Below are 21,569 nucleotides of genomic sequence, written 5' to 3'. Positions count from 1 at the left end.
TCTGCTCGTTGGTTTCTTGATTTACAAGTTCAAATACATTGTCTATTGCAGTGGTTCCCAAACTTTTTCTGCTGGGACCCCCTTTAAGACCTAAACATATTTTGGAGCCCCCCCTAAACACCGAAACTTTTAGTTTCTTGAAAATGTATTTTGAAATTCACGCAAACAGTACAAATAAACAATAAGGGCATAATCACCATTACAAGACACTTCAAAATAACATGTATTCATGTGTTTTGTGCAACAGCACTGTTTTAACAACTTTGCAACTGCAACTTCTCTTCTTGAGTGACAAAAGAACAAAAAAAGTAACTTACATTTACTTTTAAATTGTACAACTTTGAACCTATTTCATCTTTTTAACATCTGCACTGAATTTGAAAAAATACCCCAGATTTGTTTTTTCATAAAATATTTCAAACATCTCAGTGACTAGTGTGGGCTTGCTTTGAACTGCAGATCTTTTCAAATCGTGGTGGCAACTGTGAGATGGCCACCCTCAGTTCATTCTCAATGTCCAGCTTTGACCTGTATTTGGTCTTTATGGAGGCCACTGCAGAAAAGCCCACCTCACAAAGATAAGACGTGGCAAAAGGGAGTAATACTGCCATTGCCTTTCCACCCAATAGTGGGTAGTCCTCCTCCACCCCAATTCAAAATGCAGTCAGTAACTTGGCCTGAAACTGCAGTTTCAGTGTGGAGTCTGATGTGATATCAATGAACTGCTCCTCTTCAGCAGTGCTGAAGTCAGTAGGTGCGGCTGCAGTGAAGGGGTCTAGGATCCAGTCATATTGTGCTGAATCCTTCACTGAAAAATACCTCTGAAAATGTTGTTGTAGGGCAGAGATGTGTGCTCTCATACAAGGCACGATTGTGTTCTGAATGTTGTTGGATTCAAGAAAAGCATGAAGGTTCTGAAATGAGTCTATGTTTCCCTCCCCAATTTTCCGCTCCCACATTTCCAATTTCCTTGAAAATGATTTTATTTTATCTGCAAGATGCGGAAGGTGGGTGTTGGTTCCTTGCATCTGCAGATTTAGTTCATTTAATTTCTGGAACATGTCACTGAGGTAGGCAACTTTCGTAAGAACATTTTCATCACTGTAATTAACCGCGAGGTCATGACCCTCCTCCTCCAAAAAAATCCAAATTTCCTCCCGCAGCTCAAATACCCTGGACAGAACCTTCCCACGTGACAACCATCGCGCTTCGCTGTGAAACAAAACAGCTGTGTGATTGGATCCCATTTCCTCGCATAGCGCAGAGAAAAGTCGGGCCTTAACAGGGCGCGTTTTGATGTAGTTCACTGTGGCAATGACGTCCGTCATCACCTCGTTCAATTCGGGACTCAGCTGTTTAGAAGCCAACGCTTCTCGATGGATCATACAGTGAGTCCAATGAACGTTGGGCGACACACGCTTTATGAGCGCTTGGAGCCCGTTGTGCTTCCCAGCCATTGCCTGAGCCCCATCTGTACACACCCCAACACAACCCTCCCACTTCAGATTGGCCTCTTGCAAGTAAGTGTCAATTACTTTGAAAAGTTCATCAGCAGTGGCTCGCGTTTTAAGTTTTTTGCAGAACAACAGGTCCTCTTTCATGTCCCCTGCAGCAATGAATCGGACGTATGTGATTAATAAACAGTCCTTGTTGCTGTCGGTGGCTTCATCCACCTGCAGAGCAAACCGGGTGCTTGCACGCACCATATCGTTGACCTGCTCCGCTATGTCACTTGACATATCAAGTATGCGTCTCCCAACATGTTGTTAGAGAGAGGAATCACTTTTAACTTGTTTGCTGTTGCCTCGTCAATCATAGTGGCAACCATATCGATAGCACAGGGCAGTATCAGTTCCTCAGCTATTGAGTGTGGTTTTTTGCACTGTGCGACACGGTAGGCCACTTTATAGGAGGCAAGCTGAGCATTGGCAGGGACAGACGCAGATTCTACGAAACTAGTCTGTTGGATACGACAGTTATTTAATTTTCTCTGAAAGAAATCAGCCGGCTTGTCTTTATGCTCAGGGTGTGTGGTCTCCAGGTGACGTTTAAGCTTGCTGGGTTTTAGACTGTCAGCGGCTAGCACTCTTAAACATAGAACACACTGCGGTCTTTCCTCACCACCTACCAGCGTACTAGTGAAGCCCAGCCCGATGTACACCTCGTCATATCCCCTCGTCTTTTTCTGAGTCGGAGTGCTTGATGGCTCGTACTGTAAAGTAGGCTTACGCTTGATTGGACCCGCTGTTAAAAACTTTTCCATTTTAAAATGTTCAGTTCTCAGACTCACGCATGGCTACTGTTATCAAAACGTTTTTGGGAAACGCACCCCAGGGTGAGTGGTCCGTTAGTTAAGGTGGTATAGGCTCATGGTGGCATGTAGACTAAACAACTGTATTACGTGCCACCTTAACAACAGACGCGGTTCTGCAGTTCACGCAAACCGTACCCCTCCCCGCGACCCCCCTGCAATACCTCAGGGGGTCGCGACCCACACTTTGGGAACCACTGGTCTATTGTAAAGTCAGACTTTTGAAGGAAAGGTCAGACTTTTGAAAGAAAGGTCAGACTTTTGAAAGAAAGGTCAGACTTTTGAAAGAAAGGTCAGACTTTTGAAAGAAAGGTCAGACTTTTGAAAGAAAGGTCAGACTTTTGAAAGAAAGGTCAGACTTTTGAAGGAAAGGTCAGACTTTTGAAGGAAAGGTCAGACTTTTGAAGGAAAGGTCAGACTTTTGAAAGAAAGGTCAGACTTTTGAAAGAAAGGTCAGACTTTTGAAAGAAAGGTCAGACTTTTGAAAGAAAGGTCAGACTTTTGAAAGAAAGGTCAGACTTTTGAAGGAAAGGTCAGACTTTTGAAGGAAAGGTCAGACTTTTGAAACCCTTAACGATGGTTTTTGTTATTCTTCAGCGGTGCCAACAGAAGATTGAGCTCCGACAAAAATCTAATATATTTAGGAGATCTGTTTTTGCCACGATGCTGATAGCTGATCATTTTTTAGTTATAACTGTTTCAGCATCTGGGACACAAAGCTACAATCCCGTCTTTAATATCTGATTTATATTGCTGTAAATCCTCTCCTTTGAAACTGATGTATTCCTGTTTCTCACTGAACTACATTCGACGCATGAGGAGTGAGCCGAGCATAATGTGAGTCAATGACGGCATGAATCTGTTCATCAATGCTGCCTTTCTATGATCAATCATTTCCATAATGTTCAATCATTGTTATGAAGCTTACAACTACAGGTCTCATAAGAAGGAGAGTGGTTCATTCCCAAGGAAATGGTCCCCTGTCGTTGAGGGCGGTATGTGAACCCGGTGTGTCACTCTGCTCTTTAGTCAGCGAACCCTTCCACCGGAGGACAGGTGGGCGAGCAGAGACCTAAAACCAGAGGCCAGGATCTGAAGCCAGAGAAACCAAACGTGACTCAGAGCTGTGAGCCTCGTGCCTCTCTGCTCAAGTGCTTAAAGGAAACGGAAACAGCACAAAGGTGTTAAATATCATTTCCCTCATTTTTATACATTTATTTGTCAGAATTTTTACCATTAAAATGTTCTGTAAATGCAAGGAGGGATTATGTGTTCAGAGTCTTTGGATTTATGAGGTTCTCTGTTGCTGCATGTGTACAGTATGTGCAGGAAATAGTCAAATAGCATGTAACATGTGCATTGCAGGTGACATGATCAGGCCTGGGACTAACGGATTACAACTAACAGGATTACGTAATCAGGAGACTAATAAAAGATCAACAAAATAAGTAATCAGATTACGGTTCAATGTAATCTGAAGCAGCATGTGTAAACTGTTACACGCTCAGTAAACAACGTCTTATTGTTATTGATTTGATCCTGTTTATATTTGCACTGCATTTGATATTGAGCTAATCCAACTCAGAGTAGATTACTGATTACATTGGATGACATGTCTCCAGTTGTTGTAACGCATCACTTTGTTAAAGGGCCCTCCCAACCCTGGAGGAGCCTCCCCCCTGACCTCGGACCACAGCGACAGGAAGTTGAGGTTTCTGAGTGTTTCTTCAGTCACTCTCTGAGAGACAGTGCTTACAGTCGCTACGGTCGGAGCTGCAGAGAAAAGGCCTCCATCATGCCGCCGTCTCTCCTGCTCCTCCTCGGCCTCCTGGGCTCCTGCGTCTCGCTGCGTCCTCCACGGACCTCCTTCATCCTCAGTAAGTCAGACTCCCGCTCTTTATTCTCCGGTGTGAGCAGCCTGTGATTTATGTTAATATTTCAATGTCACTTTGTAGTCTTGTGATGTTACGTGGTATCGATGCGGCTGTGACCTCAACCTGCTGCTTAGTCTTTGATTCCTAGTAGAAGGATTCCTTGTTACCTTACGACCTTACGGTGTATCCTTGTTACCTTACGTTGTGTCCTTGTTACCTTACGGTGTATCCTTGTTACCTTACGGTGTATTCTTGTTACCTTACGACCTTACGGTGTATCCTTGTTACCTTACGACCTTACGGTGTATCCTTGTTACCTTACGGTGTATCCTTGTTACCTTACGGTGTATCCTTGTTACCTTACGACCTTACGGTGTATCCTTGTTACCTTACGACCTTACGGTGTATCCTTGTTACCTTACGACCTTACGGTGTATCCTTGTTACCTTACGACCTTACGGTGTATCCTTGTTACCTTACGACCTTACGGTGTATCCTTGTTACCTTACGGTGTATCCTTGTTACCTTACGGTGTATCCTTGTTACCTTACGGTGTATCCTTGTTACTTTACGGCAGGGGTGTCCAAACTTTTTTCACCGAGGGCCACATACAGAAAAATACACGGAGAGCTGGGCCCCTTACAGAGGAGAATATCGCCTCATAAGTTAAATTACAAGTTAGCAAAACAAATCAAATGTAGGCGAATAATGCGCGATAATTTCAAATGGTTTAAGGAAAGAACAGCCCACATCCTGTCTCTCTTAAGAGTTTCATTTATTCTGTTGCAGCTCATCCCTTAAAACAGAGCCTCAGATTGTTTATAATCAGAGTAAACATGAAGGTCACATCTCCAGCTGGTTATAGAAATACGTTTGTTTTTTTATCAACTCAGATTTCTTAAAATGTTTTAGATTCTAAATGACTGAATTTATTTGAAATTGGGCTCAAATATATATTTGTTAACATATATATTTGAGAGCACAAAATAATTTGTGGGCCATATCCATTATACTTTCAGAATGTGCTGAGGGCCGATTCAAAATGGCCTGCGGGCCGCATTTGGCCCCCGGGCCGTAGTTTAGACACCCCTGCCTTACGGTGTGTCCTTGTTCCCTTACGGTGTGTTACGGTGTGTTACGGTGTGTTACGGTGTGTTACGGTGTGTTACGGTGTGTCCTTGTTCCCTTACGGTGTGGCCTTGTTCCCTTACGGTGTGTTACGGTGTGTTACGGTGTGTCCTTGTTCCCTTACGGTGTGTCCTTGTTCCCTTACGGTGTGTCCTTGTTCCCTTACGGTGTGTCCTTGTTCCCTTACGGTGTGTCCTTGTTACCTTACCATGTTGCGTCATTGCCTAACCGTATTCCGTTGTATCGATAAAGTATGAGCCTGCTACGCTCAGACGGTAAGGAATGGTCGGTCGTTACCTTGCGTTGTTACGGGTGTTGCGTGTGTGCCGTTGTGCGTCCACACTGAACATATTCGTGGGTTTCAGAAACGTATCATACCAACGCTATATTTCAGTTTATTGCATCTAACGGATTGACGGATGTTTGGACAGGTGCTCGGTTTGGTCTCAGGGTCTTTTGAGAAAGCTTCCTACGGTTTCCTTTGAGATCAGAGCGGCAGTTTGGGAGAAGCTTTTTTAGTTTCTTGACAAATAAACAGTTTCCGAGGATTTTGTCATGTAAATTAGTGAGGTGCTTTTTCAGATACGTACATCCTTATCGTTAATTCCCCGCCCCCTATGGTGACCCTAACAGAACGTTTTATAAAACTCTTTATAGAAACCTTTATGATGTTCAGAACCTCGAGCTCCAGAGGATCTCAGATCTGCTGTCTGGTGTTGCATAGGTTTCTGAACAAACTGTGAAGTGAAAATGGAGAAGTTACAGCTCCAGTCTGATGCCACTCGCTTCCTGTCTGACTCTGAGAGGCTGTGGGTGTGTGTGTGTGTGTGTGTGTGTGTGTGTGTGTGTGTGTGTGTGTGTGTGTGTGTGTGTTTAACTGAGAAGTGAGTAATCAGATCATAGTAGCTTAGCTTTTTGTCTGTATCAAAAAAGATGCATTATCCCGATGTCAGAGTAATGTTTTCTTGATCAAACAACATATAATATATAACGGCTCGTTTTAATCCGGAGTTGAAGTAGAACAGTGTCAATGTTTCACTTCCTGACAACGACTACTACAAAACTGTGTGGCAACTTAAAGAGGCCACGTTCAGGTGTATATCAGTATGTAGTGTCTCTACTTTAAAGAGTCCTCTCCTGCTGATGTTCAGGTGTATATCAGTATGTAGAGTCTCTACTTTAAAGAGTCCTCTCCTGCTGATGTTCAGGTGTATATCAGTATGTAGTGTCCCTACTTTAAAGAGTCCTCTCCTGCTGATGTTCAGGTGTATATCAGTATGTAGAGTCTCTACTTTAAAGAGTCCTCTCCTGCTGATGTTCAGGTGTATATCAGTATGTAGAGTCTCTACTTTAAAGAGTCCTCTCCTGCTGATGTTCAGGTGTATATCAGTATGTAGTGTCTCTACTTTAAAGAGTCCTCTCCTGCTGATGTTCAGGTGTATATCAGTATGTAGAGTCTCTACTTTAAAGAGTCCTCTCCTGCTGATGTTCAGGTGTATATCAGTATGTAGTGTCTCTACTTTAAAGAGTCCTCTCCTGCTGATGTTCAGGTGTATATCAGTATGTAGTGTCTCTACTTTAAAGAGTCCTCTCCTGCTGATGTTCAGGTGTATATCAGTATGTAGTGTCCCTACTTTAAAGAGTCCTCTCCTGCTGATGTTCAGGTGTATATCAGTATGTAGAGTCTCTACTTTAAAGAGTCCTCTCCTGCTGATGTTCAGGTGTATATCAGTATGTAGTGTCTCTACTTTAAAGAGTCCTCTCCTGCTGATGTTCAGGTGTATATCAGTATGTAGTGTCCCTACTTTAAAGAGTCCTCTCCTGCTGATGTTCAGGTGTATATCAGTATGTAGTGTCTCTACTTTAAAGAGTCCTCTCCTGCTGATGTTCAGGTGTATATCAGTATGTAGCGTCTCTACTTTAAAGAGTCCTCTCCTGCTGATGTTCAGGTGTATATCAGTATGTAGCGTCTCTACTTTAAAGAGTCCTCTCCTGCTGATGTTCAGGTGTATATCAGTATGTAGTGTCTCTACTTTAAAGAGTCCTCTCCTGCTGATGTTCAGGTGTATATCAGTATGTAGAGTCTCTACTTTAAAGAGTCCTCTCCTGCTGATGTTCAAGTGTATATCAGTATGTAGAGTCTCTACTTTAAAGAGTCCTCTCCTGCTGATGTTCAGTGTATATCAGTAGGCTATGTAGCGTCTCTACTTTAAAGAGTCCTCTCCTGCTGATGTTCAGGTGTATATCAGTATGTAGTGTCTCTACTTTAAAGAGTCCTCTCCTGCTGATGTTCAGGTGTATATCAGTATGTAGTGTCTCTACTTTAAAGAGTCCTCTCCTGCTGATGTTCAGGTGTATATCAGTATGTAGCGTCTCTACTTTAAAGAGTCCTCTCCTGCTGATGTTCAGGTGTATATCAGTATGTAGTGTCTCTACTTTAAAGAGTCCTCTCCTGCTGATGTTCAGGTGTATATCAGTATGTAGTGTCTCTACTTTAAAGAGTCCTCTCCTGCTGATGTTCAGGTGTATATCAATATGTAGAGTCTCTACTTTAAAGAGTCCTCTCCTGCTGATGTTCAAGTGTATATCAGTAGGCTATGTAGCGTCTCTACTTTAAAGAGTCCTCTCCTGCTGATGTTCAGGTGTATATCAGTAGGCTATGTAGCGTCTCTACTTTAAAGAGTCCTCTCCTGCTGATGTTCAGGTGTATATCAGTATGTAGTGTCTCTACTTTAAAGAGTCCTCTCCTGCTGATGTTCAGGTGTATCTCAGTATGTAGTGTCTCTACTTTAAAGAGTCCTCTATCTTTCTCATACTGCTGTGCTGCAGCACCTCTTTTCACCGTCCGTCTGAAACCACAACTTCCTGCTCTGACGCTGAAGCTGGCATCATCGCATCTGTTCCTCATAAGTGTCTCGTATATGTCTGCAGCTGCTCATGCAGACAGTCAGACTGAATATGAAACGTGTAGACGTTCTGCAGAGTATTGGTTTGATGTTATTCTGTTATTGTTGATGCTTTCATGTGTTCATCACTCCTAATGCTGCAGCTGCTACAGGTGGAGCCAGATAAATGCAGTAAGTGTGTCTAGTGTCCTGGAGGTGAGGTACTTCATGCATTGTTGATCTGAACAGAAATGTGGAGTAGTGCAGCTGCAGAACTCCTACACACAGCCATGGAGGGCGGGATGGGACTCCTCTCTGCAACACATTTACCTCCCAGATGAACTCACGTCAAACCCCACTCACTGATCCCAGTCAGTGACACATGCTACCAGTCTGAGTCAGCGTGTGTGGGAAGAGAAGTGACTCTAACCACTCAAAGGAGAACAGCTGACGGCTCTGGATATGAGTTCAAATTTCAGGATGCCGGGATTTCCGAGTTCCATTATGAATGTCAAACAGGTTCTTTACAGAGTCTTCAACCCTGTGCGGCACACAGCACACAGAGGGGGACCACAACAAATGGTCATGCCAATACTTCAGAAATCATGTGATCATAAACCCTCAGATTTCTCTCGCCAGCTGGCCGTGCATTTCTTTATTCCAACCCCACATTAGTTTCATCCTCCTCAGAATACAGGAAATGTGAGTAATTGGAACTTAGTGCATCCCATTTTGATTGATTCGCAGCACATCAAGTGCACCAGCTTCCTGCCTGAGTATGCTGATGACACCCTGCCATCCTGTTAACACGCTCACCTGTGCAGTCAGCAGATGGCCACGCCTACGTGTTGTTATCATCTGACAGGCTTCACGTTGTGCGCACCTTATTTCTACTCTTGATTTGTTTATCTTTCTCTTGTTTATTGGTTTCCATCATAAGGTTGTGGCGGAGGTGGTTTTTAATTTCTTATGATTCGGTTTGATATACAGATGTCCATCAGGGACACACGTTGTCTAAATGTGTCTGTTGTGTAAATAATGAAGTTCCATTTTTCAAAATAAAAGATAGAAAAATGTCAAATTCTGCAGCAATAGAGGTTCAGTAACACATGTTATTGAATGTGGAGTTTAATATCAACGTTCATTTGACAAAGGGCTCCCTGCTGCGTCTCCTGGCTAAGGGGTCATCGGGCAGAACAGTAGACCCCTGCTCTCCAGGGTCTTACTGAAGTGCATAAATGTGAAACCATCTGAAACTGCAGTCTGTGTTTAGCCTCCGGCCAGCAGACCGTGTGAAGACGCTGCTCTGGTATCTCCACACCGCGTCTGTGATCAGAAAAAAGACCCCCGCAGCTGTGAACCACTTCCTGTGAAACCCGGACCCCCTGTCTTCAGAAACAGGGAGTCAGAGAGCAGCTCAGCTGACTGCAGAGGTTGATGTTTATCTCCTCGCCTCTCGTCTTGGTCTCTGCTCGGTGTACACTCAGAAGGGAGATATTAATAACCAGCTGTTCCAGACAGGGTGCATGATGGGAAGGCCGGGGGCTTTCGAGATGTTCTGATAAACACCGAGAGAGACCGGCAGGCTTTATCTGTACTGCGGTTAGATCTGTGCTGCTGTGCACACAGATAACTTTATAATAGTTCTACTTTGACCGATGCACTCTAAAGCTGTGCTGTCAGCAGCTGCAGGGTTTCAGCGCTGGAGGCTTCATCAGGTACCGAGTCGGACCCCCTTCGGACTTCAGAACGGCCTTAATTCTTAGTGGCATCAACCCAACAAGGTGCTGGATCACTCCTCAGAGAGCTGGGTCCGTATTGAGCTGATAGCATAATGTGTGTGTGTGTGTGTGTGTGTGTGTGTGTAGACTCTGCGGAGCGTCCTCTGGCCCTCTTCCGCCCCCCCGACCTCCTCAACAGCACCACCTTGCTGTTGAGCGACGATGACTCCACGCTGTTCGTCGGGGCTCGAGACGCCGTGTTCTCATTGGACGTCAGCCAGAGTGATGTCATCAGCCTGAAGAGGAAGGTGAGTCCCGTGGACTACATCTCCCATGATGCTCTGTGGGGACGCTGAGTCGGATAGACGTTTGTTTTTCTGTCTGTCTCCAGGTGGAGTGGCGTCCGTCTCCGAGGGAAATCACCGAGTGTCGGAATAAAGGGAAGGACCCTGAGGCGAGTACACACTTCACTCAGTGTTTTATTTACCTTCACCTTCTTCTTCTGTACAACTCGGCACTCTGACCTCTGACCTCTCGACCCCGGACCAGATGGTTCTCCTATCCTGCATCATTTCCTCCCATAACTTCACATAATATCTGCTGATTGAGGATCACATTTCAAACACCCTTAACACACAACCCCCCCACACTGCCTCTGCTCAGGCTGATGGTGCGTTCAGGTGCTCCTCACATATTTGGGAAGTTCTGTCCTCGTTTAACAACATGGTTACCTGTTCAGAGTGTCTGGGCTCCTCTCTCGTGGTTGCTGCTCCAGGTCTCACAGTGATCTCCTCTCTGCAGGTGGACTGTCCCAACTTCGTGCGCGTCGTGCAAAAGCTGAACTCGACCCACCTGTACGTCTGTGGCAGCTTCGCCTTCAGCCCCCACGACGCCTTCATCGTACGTGCAATCACTAAAGTTTCATCCCTGCTTCAGGAACACTCGTGGTGGAAAAGAACCATGTGTAGTTTCTGTAGTTCTGTTTCATTCAGAAGGCTGTGGGCTGGATCCCAGTTCTAACTCTTCCTCCTTTGTGATCGGTCTCTTCTTCAGGACGCAGAAAGCTTCTCTCTGGTTGGACTCGTCGATGCTAAAGCTAAGCTACGCTGTCCGTTCAGCCCGCTGCAGAGGAACAGCGCCATCACCGTGGGTCAGTCTGAACATCCCTTTATTAATCACAGACACGCAGTGAGGTCAGAGCAACACACGTCCCGGAGGGAGAGAGTTTCTGACCTGAAGCAGGTTTCTGGAGATGCTTCATTAAACCAAATCAAAGTTTAATTTGAGTCAATATTAAATGTATTATTGGTGTTCTTCTGTGTGCAGACGGGGAGGTGTTCACCGCCTCCACCACAGACTTCAGAGGAGAGAGCGCTCAGATCTCCAGACACTTCAGCAGAGAGGGCCGCCAGGACGTCAGCCAGGACTCGTCCATCAGTTTGCTGGAGGGTGAGAGACCTCAGAAATAGGGTTAATTATGAATAATAACTGAATACATAAATGTTTAAAGTTACATTTCTTTATTGATATCCTTGGACAGGTAAGAGTGCAAAGGAAGTCAGAATGAAAAGTAATTAATGGAGAATAAAACCCATGTGAAAAATAAGAAAAGGGACAAACAATAATCAAAATATCACTTTTGAAATTGTAATAAATAAATCCACTGAATCGTGAAAATAAGAGGAAAATATCCAAATGAATATTCAAACGGATAAAAGTTCTGCCACCTTTTTGAATGAATGTGGAACAGAAACACTTTAGATTTAAAGAAGCTTTTTGTGTTTGTTTAATAAAGTGCATAAACACAGAGAGGTTTCAGACAGCACACTTCCTGTTTCCTCTCAACTATAATTCACTTCCTCTTTCAGCAGAAAAAATATTCTAAATGTCTCAAAAAACTTCTGTTTCTGTGAACTCTGTGTCACATCCAGCGGAGCAAACATCGGCCATCCCATAAACTGCTGTTTTCATTTGGAAAATATTCAACAGAAATGCTTTATACATAATAATAATGATGGGGATGAAGATGATGATGATGATGGTGATGATGATGATGGTGATGATGATGATGATGATGATGATGGTGATGATGATGGTGATGATGATAGAGTCAATGTCTATAGCCCCTTCAAGGGACCCAAGGCAGCTTTGACAACGGATAAGAAAGGCACACTAAAGTTGCGGCTGGATGACGGCTGTCTGCTCAGGGGCCGAACAGCTTCAACTTACAGGAACACAGAACCTTAAAAAACACGGATACAAAAAGCATGGAATCACACCAACATGTGCTTGTGGTTTCTTGTTTGTAAAACATTGTTTAAGAAGTCTGAATTCGGACAAAAGTCTAAATGTTGAGAAAAAAAAACAATAAAATGAAACCGGTACAAATCTCTTAAATTTGGAGAAAAAATGTGAAGTTTGAAAATCAAATCAAACGGAAAAAGGATTGGGCGGCAAAAAGTGTGAATTTGAAAAAGCAGCTGATTAGAGTTACAATTAAAAAAAGTCCGTATCCTAAAAAAATAGAAATCCTGAGATAAATGTAGGCATCTGAAATATATCAGAATTTAGAGAAAAAACAAGAACTCTGAGATAAAACTGAGATTAGGGACATCTGGAAAAAAGTCACAAGAAAGAAAGAAGAATACTTGTTTTCTAATTGACTACATTCATTAACTTCAAATCAATAACCCGATCAACGTAGAGTTACATAAAGGGGATCATTTGGATTTCAAGACAAATATATACGATATTTAAATGAATGCACTTCCTGTTTCAGAGCCGGCGTTCGTGGGCTCGGCGGCGGTGGACAGGAAGCTGTTCTTCTTCTTCACTGAAGTTGGGAAAGAGTTCAGTTTCGTGGACGAGCTGCGGATCGCTCGCATTGCTCAAGTCTGCAAGGTGTCGGAAAACACGGGACATTTAAATATAAATACAAACACATAAATATAAATATACAAATACAAATATATATATATACAATATATGAATTTATAATAGACCTGGTTTAAGATCGTTCCAGGTTGTCTTCTCTACATATTATGGTATTTCTTCTGCAGCCATAACGTTTTATTTTTGGCTCGTTCTTTAATCGACTGACACCACCATCAGATAATGTATAACACATTGTCCGTCTGCATTGTCTCCACAGGACGATGTGGGTGGACAGCGGACTCTGCAGAATAAGTGGACTTCCTTCGCTAAAGCGCCTCTGCTCTGCCAGGTTCACAAACAGCTTCCCTTCAACGTTCTGCAGCACGTCTTCACTCTCCCGCCACCGGAGGGCACCAGCTCTTCAGAAACGCTGTTCTACGGCGTCTTCACCTCGCAGTGGTACGAAGCTAACGATGGATCGATGTCAGCTAACATTATGCGACAGCTCTTATGCTTTGGTGGAAGTTGATATGTTAGACACTTTTCTTTTTGCTTACTCGTCGACATAATGTTAGTAAAAGTGAATGATCATTTACTGACCTTCAAAGGCCAAAGCTCACAGTGCTAGCGGAGGTAAATATAATGCGCCTGAGATTAAGATAACCTTTCAAATGTGCTGTGCTCTTACTATCATGATTACAGGTCTGCCGTTTTTCTGTAGTCCTGCAGACACACCAAACAACGCAATCCAGTCCTTCTTGTTGGGGTGACTTGCCCCGGTGCGATAACGCCTCTCAGTGGTCACATGACTTTTACCTCCGGTCTGCTTCAGGTCGTCGGGTGCAGAATCGGCCGTGTGTGTCTTTAAGCTGCAGGACGTCCAGGCGGTGTTTGCCGGAAGCTACCGGACCTTCGACACACAAACACACCTGTGGAGCTCCCTGCTGGGCAAACACTCGCACCTGGGACAGGTGAGGAGGTTAATGTCGCACCTTGAGTGAGAGCCAGGATCCAAACGTAGAAATCAACGCAATGTGGATCCTTGACAAAAAAAAAAGTGGCGTCCATGAGGGTTGATTCTGGGCCTGGTTCTGTTTCATGTATTTGAGTTTGCTTGAGATATAAGCTGTTAACGTGTGACCCTGCCTCCATGTCCTCCTGACAGTGTGGTCTGGACAGTGCTACAGATTCTGAATTATCTCAAGTGAAGAAGAGTTTCCTGACGAGCGGCAGCGTGAAGCCGGCGGGCGGCGCTCCGGTCGTCGTCTCTTCGGATCGGCAGTACAGCCGCGTGGCTGCGATGAGGACGCAGGCCGCCAACGGGAAGCAGTACACCGTCCTGTTCCTGCTGACAGGTGAACAACCCCCCAGCCCCCCCCCTCTTCTTACAGTTTATCTATTTTAGTGTGTTTATGTGTGCAGCATCTTCACAAAGGTGTGAACCTACTTCCTGATTCTGATCGGTTGTTATATTTGATCCACATTCTTCTGTGTCCGTCCTCTCTGGTCCGCAGAGTCCGGGTTCCTCCACAAAGTGGCTTTGCTGGCTGGAGGACCTCGGATCATCGAGGAGATTCAGGTCTTCACTCAGCCTCAGCTTGTCAAAAGTATCGTCCTCTCCTCCTCCAAGGTACTCTAAACTCTGCAGGAATGGAAATATTTAAACAGAAAGGACCTCCTTTAGTAATAAGTCCTTTGCTATGCTTCACTAAAAGGACCGATGGTGTTTGCTCCTGTTGTACTGTGTCTACGAGCATCTTTGGCAGTATAGAGAGCTGCAGGGATTTGGCATTCCTGTTCCTGTTTGTGTTAACCTCAGACCTTATTTGTGGCTAACAATCAAAAACACACTCAGAAAACCACAGTCCTCCAGACCAGGGACAGGAAGTGCTTTGCAGGAATACAGCACCACCTTGAAACCGAACAAACACTAGTGTGTCGTCTGCATAGAAATGGAAATTGGAGATCTGCTTCTTTTTATCCGTGTCATATCCCATCAAACTGAATATGTTTTGCAGGGGATGCTGTATGTGGGGACGTCGGAGGGGGTGACTGGCGTCCCGGTGTCCCGCTGCTCCGTCTACAGGAGCTGCAGTCAGTGTGTTCTGGCTCGAGACCCTCAGTGTGGCTGGAGCCGAAACAGCAGCGTCTGCACAGCGCCGCACACAGACCCTCATGACATGTAGGTTACCTCCAACATCAAGACTCTAGCAACAGCTGGCAGAACTTAAACACATGCAAGACTAATCACAAGGACAAGACAGAGCTGGGGAGGGAAGAGCAACACAAAGGCAGCAGGGGAACAGTCAGGTGATCCACACACAGGAAGTAAATACAGACAGGGGTGAACACAGTCGGGTGCCTTGCTCAAGGGCACCACGGCAGTACCCAGGAGCTGAACTGGGTCCTCTCCAGTACCAGTCCACACTCCAGATCCAGGTCTGTTCGGGGACTCTCGCTTCCTAAAGTTGATATGAATTGCTTTGAGTGAATTTCTTTACAGCAGAAAGTGATGAGGTGATCTGAGGTGTGCTGTTTTGTGATATGACCCTGAGTCTTGACTGACAGGCTGCTTCCTCCTCAGTGCTCAGGACCTCGAGGAAGGAAACGTGGAAGAACAATGTCGAAGACAAACCAAGACCGTCCGGAACACAGGTAACTTTTAGCAGCTAACGGGCTAACGGGCTTTGAAAGGCGCCTCGGAGCTACCTACGCTCAGTGGGGTATTTACTGACGTACTTTATAAGGTAGCGCTAAAAGTTAAAGTCTCTTCAGCTCGTGTTAACCACAGACCTGATTTCAGGATAAAAACCACTTTCAGAAACCATTGACCTCTAGACCAGGGGACAGGAAGTGAAAAGCTGAGTCATGTCAGGGTTGAGGATTCATTCCTGCGCCTCTCTGTTAGGAAGTGCTTTTTGCTTCTGTTTACTCTGATGTGTGTTTCCCCCCTCAGAGGTCTGGGCTCCTCTGAACGAGGCAGTGATGCTTCCCTGTAAGAACCCGGCTCAGCCGTCCTCTCTGACCTGGACATCGCGTCGCTTCAGAAACCTCCCAAAGAGTCACTTCCTGCGATCAGCTGACGGCACTCTGAGCTTCATCGCCACCGCCGAGACCTTCGGGACGTACCACTGTGAGGCGCGGGAGGCCGGGTATGTAACCCCCTTTCATAAAGGGATATGTAAAGAAGAGGAGCAGTCCTACGTGAAGGAGGAGCCGCTGTACGATGTACGAGGTGTGTCAGCTCATTGTAAATGTCGTACAGGTTTACAGAGGTCATCGCCACATTTATCGTCGGGCCCGTTGCGTCTCCGCGAGCCATCAGCCCCGTCCAGAACAGGGAGGGAGACCAGGTGACGCAGAGCGAGGGAGACGAGCCGTACGAGGACATCTTCCGTGACACCACAGTGAACCCTGCAGAAGAATACACCCCCCGGTAACCCCCCCCCCCCCCGATTAGTCTTTGTTCTTCATTAGGATCTAGCATTAGCTGTTCTTCATGGGGTCCGCACACACACTCTGACTCTGACTCTGACTCTGATTCTGATTCTGACTCTGATTCTGTTTCTGACTCTGACTCTGATTCTGATTCTGACTCTGATTCTGTTTCTGACTCTGACTCTGATTCTGATTCTGACTCTGATTCTGTTTCTGACTCTGACTCTGATTCTGATTCTGACTCTGATTCTGTTTCTGACTCTGACTCTGATTCTGATTCTGACTCTGATTCTGTTTCTGACTCTGACTCTGATTCTGATTCTGACTCTGATTCTGACTCTGATTCTGTTTCTGACTCTGTTTCTGACTCTGATTCTGACTCTGATTCTGATTCTGACTCTGTTTCTGACTCTGAATCTGAGTCTGAGTCTGAGTCTGAGTTTGAGTCTGAGTCTGACTCTGATTCTGACTCTGTTTCTGACTCTGAATCTGAGTCTGATTCTGACTCTGTTTCTGACTCTGAATCTGAGTCTGTTTCTGATTCTGATTCTGTTTCTGACTCTGAATCTGAGTCTGAGTCTGAGTATGAGTTTGAGTCTGAGTCTGACTCTGATTCTGACTCTGTTTATGACTCTGACTCTGTTTCTGACTCTGATTCTGATTCTGACTCTGTTTCTGACTCTGAATCTGATTCTGATTCTGACTCTGTTTCTGACTCTGAATCTGAGTCTGTTTCTGACTCTGATTCTGATTCTGACTCTGTTTCTGACTCTGAATCTGAGTCTGTTTCTGACTCTGATTCTGAGTCTGACTCTGTTTCTGACTCTGAATCTGATTCTGATTCTGACTCTGTTTCTGACTCTGAATCTGAGTCTGTTTCTGATTCTGATTCTGACTCTGTTTCTGACTCTGAATCTGAGTCTGAGTCTGAGTCTGAGTTTGAGTCTGAGTCTGACTCTGATTCTGACTCTGTTTCTGACTCTGATTCTGATTCTGACTCTGTTTCTGACTCTGACTCTGATTCTGATTCTGACTCTGATTTCTGTTTCTGACTCTGACTCTGATTCTGATTCTGATTCTGATTCTGACTCTGATTCTGACTCTGTTTCTGACTCTGACTCTGATTCTGATTCTGACTCTGATTTCTGTTTCTGACTCTGACTCTGATTCTGACTCTGACTCTGTTTCTGACTCTGATTCTGATTCTGATTCTGATTCTGATTCTGACTCTGATTCTGATTCTGACTCTGATTCTGTTTCTGATTCTGACTCTGTTTATGATTCTGATTCTGATTCTGATTCTGATTCTGACTCTGTTTATGATTCTGATTCTGACTCTGTTTATGACTCTGACTCTGTTTCTGACTCTGATTCTGACTCTGTTTCTGACTCTGACTCTGACTCTGATTCTGATTCTGACTCTGTTTATGATTCTGATTCTGATTCTGATTCTGATTCTGATTCTGACTCTGACTCTGATTCTGATTCTGACTCTGATTTCTGTTTCTGACTCTGTTTCTGACTCTGACTCTGATTCTGATTCTGATTCTGACTCTGATTCTGATTCTGATTCTGACTCTGTTTCTGACTCTGACTCTGATTCTGATTCTGACTCTGTTTATGATTCTGATTCTGATTCTGATTCTGATTCTGACTCTGTTTATGATTCTGATTCTGACTCTGTTTATGACTCTGACTCTGTTTCTGACTCTGATTCTGACTCTGTTTCTGACTCTGACTCTGATTCTGATTCTGACTCTGATTTCTGTTTCTGACTCTGTTTCTGACTCTGACTCTGATTCTGATTCTGATTCTGACTCTGATTCTGATTCTGATTCTGACTCTGTTTCTGACTCTGACTCTGATCCTGATTCTGATTCTGTTTATGATTTCTGTTTCTGACTCTGACTCTGATTCTGATTCTGTTTCTGACTCTGACTCTGATTCTGATTCTGATTCTGACTCTGATTTCTGTTTCTGACTCTGTTTCTGATTCTGATTCTGATTCTGACTCTGATTTCTGTTTCTGACTCTGACTCTGATTCTGATTCTGTTTCTGACTCTGACTCTGATTCTGATTCTGATTCTGACTCTGATTTCTGTTTCTGACTCTGTTTCTGATTCTGATTCTGATTCTGACTCTGATTTCTGTTTCTGACTCTGACTCTGATTCTGATTCTGATTCTGACTCTGTTTCTGACTCTGACTCTGATCCTGATTCTGATTCTGTTTATGATTTCTGTTTCTGACTCTGACTCTGATTCTGATTCTGATTCTGTTTCTGACTCTGACTCTGATTCTGATTCTGAATCTGACTCTGATTCTGATTCTGAATCTGATTCTGACTCTGTTTCTGACTCTGACTCTGACTCTGACTCTGATTCTGATTCTGACTCTGTTTCTGAATCTGATTCTGACTCTGACTCTGACTCTGATTCTGACTCTGAATCTGATTCTGACTCTGATTCTGATTCTGTTTCTGTTTCTGATTCTGACTCTGACTCTGACTCTGATTCTGTTTCTGACTCTGATTCTGACTCTGATTCTGATTCTGAATCTGATTCTGACTCTGACTCTGTTTCTGACTCTGTTTCTGATTCTGACTCTGATTCTGATTCTGATTCTGATTCTGACTCTGTTTCTGACTCTGACTCTGAATCTGATTCTGACTCTGATTCTGATTCTGATTCTGACTCTGTTTCTGACTCTGTTTCTGATTCTGACTCTGATTCTGACTCTGATTCTGATTCTGATTCTGATTCTGACTCTGACTCTGAATCTGACTCTGACTCTGATTCTGATTCTGATTCTGTTTCTGACTCTGTTTCTGATTCTGAATCTGATTCTGATTCTGACTCTGTTTCTGACTCTGATTCTGACTCTGTTTCTGACTCTGACTCTCCTCAAGGAACAACAAACACGTCATCGATTCTGAAGACAAGACTCAGGAGGTGTTCTTCATGTCGACCCCGAGGAGGGACCCTCAGTCCAGGAAGGATCTGCTGGAGCTCCCCCCCGCCGGGCAGCACAGCCCTGCCCTGCTGGTGGTTTCCCTGCTGCTGGCACTCTGCGTCGGCCTGATGATCCTCGGCGGCGTCCAGCTGTGGCGCCGAGAAGCTCTGATCAAAACCAGCCGGCTGCTGAGTCCGGAGGACGGCGGGCGGACAAACGCAGCGATGGAGACAGTCGCCTCCCTCAGCCCAACAGGGGGGGAGCCGAGTGGGGGGGAGTAACAGCATGTCTCCACTTATATGTAATATTTATTTACCTTCAAATATCTCGGGGTAATAACAACAACAACAACAACAACAATAATGCTGTGCCTCGTTCCAGCTCGTCGTGGACAAACACTGGCATTGCAATATTTGTATCTCTTGGATTTATTTTGCAACGTGAAAAAATCGGATAGTTACTCGTAATGTTCTGGGTTTCCTTTTAAAATGAAATGCATCAATCTGGAGGAAAGTTAGGGGGCGTGATAAACCAGGTACAGAGAGGGGAATCTGGAGACAGACGTCTCCGCTTTAGATGAGGACTCTGATGTTGAAATGTGTGATTAATATATGTGCTCTGAATATTACAATCTGTCTGATGTTTTTATGTTTTGAACACAGTGAATATATGAGTAGATGTAAACAGGCTGCGGCTCAGTGGGATAGTGCGCTGATCTTCGGGTCAGGGGAGCGCTGGTTCAATCCCCACTGCAGTCAGCGTGTCGTTGTTGCTCCTGGGGGGATTGTCCTCAGAACTGAATGTATGTAAATGGCGTTGTAATGTATGTATGTAATGTAACAGCATGTGAATGTAAGAAAGAGGTCAACATTTTTATATTTGTAATAATTTAATGAGATCTTATAATCCCCCCCCCCCCCCCCCCCCCAAAATCCTAATTTCCAGGCCCCTGGTGTTATTGTCATTGTGTCCCTTGTGTGTTTGATCTGCAGTTATTAAAACATGAACCGGTTTCCTCTCTTTCACACTTGAACATTCACATAGATCTGAAAGATGTAAACTCTGCAGCATAATGTTTGTCCAAATTAAAAAGGCAAATGCATTCTTTAAAAAGTGACCTGTTTGTCCTTAAATATCCCATCAACAGCTCAAATGTAAATACTGAATATGTTCTGCGTCGATAAAGAATCATGTTTTAATGGCTGTTTCTGAATTCCGGATGTTATATAAAACAACTGTGTTTTTGCTGTTCGGTTATTCTCTTTTTAATTCCACTCAATGAACCCGAAGTGATCTCCAGTCAGCAGCTCGATGCAGCTGAAATAAAGAGGAGAATTCAAGGTTAAAAGGATCAATGGGTTACAGAGCTCTAAGAACAAGAACAGATTAGAGAATTTGTTTTTTAAGATTTAAACTGAAAGAGGAAGAAAATGTTAACCAAACAGGATCAATTCCAAAAAAACAAAGGATTAGAAAACTGAAGATGAAAACTAGGGATGCACCGATACCGATGTTACCCCTATTTACCACCATCTGTGAATATGTAGACTGTGAACGGGCCCTTAGCGTCGTTGTTTTTAATCTGACGGACCAAATCTGAAGTCAGGGCATCCTTTTGAAGGATTAGAACCGTGACAGTCATTCGGGGGGGGGGGGGGGGGGGGGGGGGGGGGGGGGGGGGGGGGGGGGTGTAAATGAAATCCAAACTTCAGTGTTCTTGGGAGGCCGTGGTTATACTTGCTGCTACTCCCGTTCACTTCCAGAGACTCACTGTGGGTCGCTCAACCTCTCTCTCGCGATGACACATGCACACACATCCCCCCCCCCCCCCCTTTAAGGGATAGGCTGCCTTATGCTACTATTACAGTTTACGTAGTAAAACATCGGTATCGGTAAAGATTGTGATTCTTAACATCGGCCAACATTTCTTGAATCGGTGCATTCCTAATGAAAAGAAAAGATCAATGAAAATAAAAAGGTTAGAAAAATAACAAAAGAGAATAAATTATGTAAACAACAACATTTTAGAGAGCCGTAAAGCAGTTCAAATGAAAGGATTAGAAAACGTTAACTAAATATTTCAAATTAAAGATCTAGAAAGTGGGAAAATATGTTCATGGTTTAAAGTTCAGGGGTTGTATAATGTAAGAAAGGGAAGATTACATTATTTAACAAAAAGGATCAAACATTTTAATTATATTCATACATTTTTCAGCTAACATCCAATCACACGGCTTGTAGAGGAAGAACCAGCCAATCACAGCACAGCAGGGCGGGACTTAATGGAAAATCAAATCGCCTTAGCTTTAGAAAATATTACGATTAAAGAACATGATTATTTCTGCTCAAAGAAACAATCATGTGCCGCCGCCCCCCCGCCCCGTGA

At 44.2% G+C, this 21,569-nt stretch overlaps 1 protein-coding gene across 1 annotated transcript; it reads left to right on the top strand.

Moving 5' to 3' along the window:
• The first annotated feature begins 4,022 nt into the window (after positions 1–4,022).
• On the top strand, positions 4,023–20,430 carry LOC134862725 (semaphorin-4A-like). Its single transcript, XM_063880769.1, has 16 exons — positions 4,023–4,188; positions 10,067–10,227; positions 10,311–10,373; positions 10,721–10,819; positions 10,973–11,069; positions 11,246–11,368; positions 12,699–12,820; positions 13,071–13,252; positions 13,626–13,764; positions 13,959–14,148; positions 14,308–14,423; positions 14,812–14,975; positions 15,378–15,448; positions 15,750–15,945; positions 16,059–16,229; positions 19,140–20,430. Exons 1-16 carry the CDS (start codon positions 4,107–4,109, stop codon positions 19,462–19,464), a joined length of 2,301 nt encoding a protein of 766 aa, XP_063736839.1. The 5' UTR covers positions 4,023–4,106; the 3' UTR covers positions 19,465–20,430.
• The last annotated feature ends 1,139 nt before the right edge of the window (positions 20,431–21,569 follow it).

The sequence above is a fragment of the Eleginops maclovinus genome, chromosome 4 (assembly GCF_036324505.1).
Source record: "Eleginops maclovinus isolate JMC-PN-2008 ecotype Puerto Natales chromosome 4, JC_Emac_rtc_rv5, whole genome shotgun sequence".
In the NCBI taxonomy this organism is placed as follows: Eukaryota; Metazoa; Chordata; class Actinopteri; order Perciformes; family Eleginopidae; genus Eleginops; species Eleginops maclovinus.
This window is presented reverse-complemented; position numbering and strand designations above follow the sequence as displayed.